At 40.6% G+C, this 4,347-nt stretch overlaps 1 protein-coding gene across 1 annotated transcript; it reads left to right on the top strand.

Moving 5' to 3' along the window:
* Window positions 1–2,526: 2,526 nt before the first annotated feature.
* Window positions 2,527–3,988, top strand: LOC105618065 (MICOS complex subunit Mic10). Its single transcript, XM_012199604.1, has 3 exons — window positions 2,527–2,596; window positions 2,675–2,722; window positions 3,703–3,988. Exons 1-3 carry the CDS (start codon window positions 2,527–2,529, stop codon window positions 3,813–3,815), a joined length of 231 nt encoding a protein of 76 aa, XP_012054994.1. The 3' UTR covers window positions 3,816–3,988.
* Window positions 3,989–4,347: the final 359 nt, after the last annotated feature.

The raw sequence follows: 4,347 nt of genomic DNA, 5'->3' as shown, positions 1-4,347 counted from the left end.
ACGGGACGGGTACGGGACGGGACGGGACGGGACGGGACGGGACGGAGGAGGAGGAGGAGGAGGAGGAGGAGGAGGAGAGAGAGAGAGAGAGAGAGAGAGAGAGAGAGAGAGAGAGAGAGGGTGGCTGGCTGGCTGATTGTCAGAGTTCGACGGACGATGCCACCTCACGGGAATCAATCTCCATGCCAGCCTAACCTCTCAAGCGCGAACGATCTTATCCTTTTCGCTCACCGAGCGTTGTTTAGGTACGATAGGTATGATCGACAAGACGTAGGACGCGAACGTGGAAGGGCGCGGTGCGTCGCGGCGCACCGAGGAAGCGTATCTGAGATGCTCCTACTCCTTGTTCGCGCCTGGCGCAGCCCGATGGTCGGCAAACGTCACGGCAACAGGAGGAATCGAACGGTCGTTGCGGCGTCGTACGGCGTCGTCGTTCCGGATGATCCCATAGCAATTTCGACCTGTCTCTCACGCCCGGCGGCAGCCGCCGGGATGCCGGGATTGCCGGGTGTCGTAACAATCGACGACAGGAATCGCGCGGCTCACGCTCTGCTGACGCGACGCAGCACGGCATTACCGTGGCGGCGGCGACAGTTGTGATGATCGTTGTTGCGCACAGTTGTGCCGTTACCGCTCCTGCTGCTGCTACTATTGCTGCTGCTGCTGCTACTCCTGTTGTTGCTGCCGATAATGCTGCTGGTAATGCTGGTAATACTGCTGTGGCCGCGTTTCGCGGTCGTCGGCTCCTCCATTACGCTCCGCGCGGAGCGCCGCGGGAATTTACCTCCGAGCGAGCGAGTTCGAGATTCTCGCTGCGCTGCTCCCCCGCGGAGTTCACGCTACTCCGATTTCTTGTCGACTCGGCGGCAACTTCACTCGACTCCACTCGACTCCGCGCGCGACTCACGACTCCGTTGGACTCCGTCCGTTCGTAACGCGACTCTCTCCGTTCGCGACGGACAGGCAACGGTGAGGCACCGAGATTCCCTAGGGGCTGCACAGGCGCATATTCCCCGTTATCCACACCTATACTCTACTGTCGTCCTCAAATTCGCGCGCGCGTTTCACGACGATGCACCCACGCACCGTGTCAACAGCGTGCGCACTCGATCGGTTCTGACGCACGCCCGCATACCATACACACACACACACACATACACACGTACGCACGCACATGCATGCACACACACACACACACACACACACACACACACACACACACACTATTTCTCCTTTCTTTCTTCTCGCCCTCTCTCTTTCTTTATCACTGCCGCCACGACACCGGACTGACCGGACTCTGACTACGAGCGCTTCGCGGATCACTCCTTCTCTCGACGTCGTGATACTCCCGTAGTGCTCCGCACTGTTCCGCCGGATGTGCAGCTGTCACGGCGACGCGCGCGTTCGCTCTCGCGAATTTTTCTTTAATACGGAACCGTCCGCGTCGCGCGATCTCACAACGCACGCACGCACGAACGGTACTCCGTGAACTCGTCCTTATCTCCGATCAAACGTCTCGCGAACGACAGGCCAGCGCACCTGCCTCTCGCGTTCAGAGACTTGAGTGAAATGAGTCGCTACGGACACCGGCAGGCCCACCAACCGCTACCGTCATGCTGAACTTACTATGCAAATTCATGCCGCGTTCGCTTTGTTGTTCGCAGTGCTTTAAGCATTTTTTCGTCCTTATCATTTGGCAAATATTAAACAAGGACAAAATGACATTTACCAGCGCTGTGAGAGCCAAATAAACGCTGCCCGTAAATAATAAATAATATAATTGAGATAAACATAAAAAATATCTATATTTGTCACAAACTAAGCATAGAAATGTTTATTGTTCATTTCTGTCAATATAGATTAACTTTAATCTCGTTTAATTTACTGGTTATCCTTCTCTTATTCTCAGAACTAAGAAAAGATAAAAATTAAGTTAAACCGAGATTAAAATTATTGTATATTGGTAGAAACAGATTTAATTCGTTTAATTATCATCCGTGGCGACCGACCAATCGTAGTCAATCGCAGCTATCTGAATTACGGATTTCAAGTTGGTTCGTTCCATTTGTTACTACAAATTCTAGTTACAGATGTGAGAGATGTGAAATGATTTTTTTCTTTCTTTCTTATGAATTGTATATTTTCTTTCTCGAACTATCTGAATCAACGTGATGGATAGAAGGAGAAAAATCGAATCGAGAAATATGGAAACGGAAAAAGACGAAGTTTATGGATAATATAAAAGTTGAATATCAGCTTAAGTTGGCAGACGTGCGTGAATAGCGCGACAGCGCGTGATATAAAAATTAATTTATTTCTAAATGTATATGTCGGCTGGAAAGAATCCAGTTTTCGCTATTTCCGTCGCTGACGGTTCGTAATTCACGCGACTGCGCGTGCAAACGAGAGACCGAGAGAAGCGTAAAACCGCCGGAGATCAATATGACTGATATTGTAGGACGCACGTGAACGTTTCGTCTGGTTTCACGTGAATGACGTAACAGCAAGCGGCATTATAACACAAAAATGGCCGACGCCGAGGACGAGATCGGGCAAAAGTGGGACCGCTGCTTTACAGACGCCATCCTCAAATTCGGTAATTATCGTGATCGAACTCGTCTGTGGTGACGGATATTACTTTTTATTACGTTACTGACAGATCTCTTTTTTTCAGGCGGTGGCGTGATCCTCGGTGGAGTGTTTTCTCTATTTTTCTTCAAAAGTAAGATGCATCACTCCTATGACATAATGACTGTATTTGTTATTATAATTGTCGGAGTCAATGGCAACATACATTCAGGGATTCACACCCAGATTTAATCCTACTGACATTAATTGCATGCATTTTAAACTTAGTCTATAATGCTCTCTCTGTTTCTCGCTTCTTTCTTATCTTTTTGTCTCCTATTCTATTTCTTCGTTTTTTTTTGTCATTTGAGAGAAAAGTCGATCAACTTTGGAAAAGACATAAAACATGATTGTTAATAAATTTACGAGGAGAAAAAAGGCAAGAGGTAAAAAGCAAGAAACAGGATACAAAGTATGTTATAGATTAGTCTTTAATCACATGTGTGCTTTATTGTAGAAACATTAATCATTTATGATGTCATATAACTTGAAAGTTATATAACTGTATATCTCTATATTTAAGTCTCAACAATTAATCAATTGTGTCAATTCACTATTTGTGTAATCTTTTTTTCATAAGCAAAGAGTATCCAGTTAAAAAGAATTAATTGAGCTCTCTGATTTTAAATGGAAGTACAGTTTCTTTTACTTGTATTATAGTTTCTTTTATTTGTATTATATTTTTATTTTCCATCAAGAGAATGAGTTTACAGATGGGATTAGTGCTACTTTAATGTATGTCATAATGAGTGATAAATAACAGTGATATACTTGATCATAAGTTAATAGCTGTATTCAGCATAAAAAGCAGCTTTACAACTCTGTTATAAAATTTTAATAACATTTTAATATAATTAGTCTTGGTCCTAATTCCTCATTGGATCTAAATATAATTAACCATATTAAAAAAATCTTATAATGCTGTAAGTTGCTTTTTCTTCTAAACGCAATCAATACTTAAATTTAAAAATAATTTATGAAAAGAAATTTGAAGGAATCATATACTGCCTGTTGTCAAATTCCTTTTTCAATTATAAAACATGGATACATAAGTAAATTAAATTTTCTTTATAGGAAAAAAGTGGCCCATTATAATTGGAGGTAGCTTTGGATTAGGTATGGCATATTCCAATTGCGAAGAAGACATCAATGCATCAATACGTCAACAGAAATCCAAAATTTGTTAATCTGAAGAAAAATAATTAGAACAAATTGTAAAAACAAAATTAAAGTTATTACTAATATAAGAATTATAATAAACTAAATAACTTTATCGCAATAACCTATTGTTTTTGTATATTTGATCTGTATCTTTTAATTTTAGAAAAGCAACACACAATAAATGGCTTTGTAAAAGAAATATATTTCTTGACTGTTTATTAACATTACAGTAATATAATTATAGAAAAATACAAGTATGAAGTATCAACAAATATTAATATACATAAATATATAATAGTATATTAAAAAATGTAAGATTTTTTAACTTTTTTCATCATTGCTTATAATTATTTAAACGCATATTTATACTCATAAATTCTTTCATTATATAATTTATGTATATATATATATATATGTATATGTATATATATATATATATATATATATATATATATATATATATATATAATAATAATAAGTATATATATACTATAACTAAAGTAGTGTGTACAACCAACTAATTAATAGTAAGTTTAATTAATTACGTTTAACCGTTAA

Source organism: Atta cephalotes, assembly GCF_000143395.1.
Source record: "Atta cephalotes unplaced genomic scaffold scaffold00015, whole genome shotgun sequence".
In the NCBI taxonomy this organism is placed as follows: Eukaryota; Metazoa; Arthropoda; class Insecta; order Hymenoptera; family Formicidae; genus Atta; species Atta cephalotes.
Note: the sequence above shows the minus strand (reverse complement) of the source record. Positions and strands in the feature narration are given on the sequence as shown.

Coding starts and splice junctions, on each gene's coding strand:
- LOC105618065 (XM_012199604.1), top strand. CDS start 2,527: ATGGCCGACGCCGAGGACGAGATCGGGCAAAAGTGGGACCGCTGCTTT. Junction 2,597..2,674: donor AGACGCCATCCTCAAATTCG/GTAATTATCGTG, acceptor TCTTTTTTTCAG/GCGGTGGCGTGATCCTCGGT. Junction 2,723..3,702: donor TTCTCTATTTTTCTTCAAAA/GTAAGATGCATC, acceptor TTTTCTTTATAG/GAAAAAAGTGGCCCATTATA.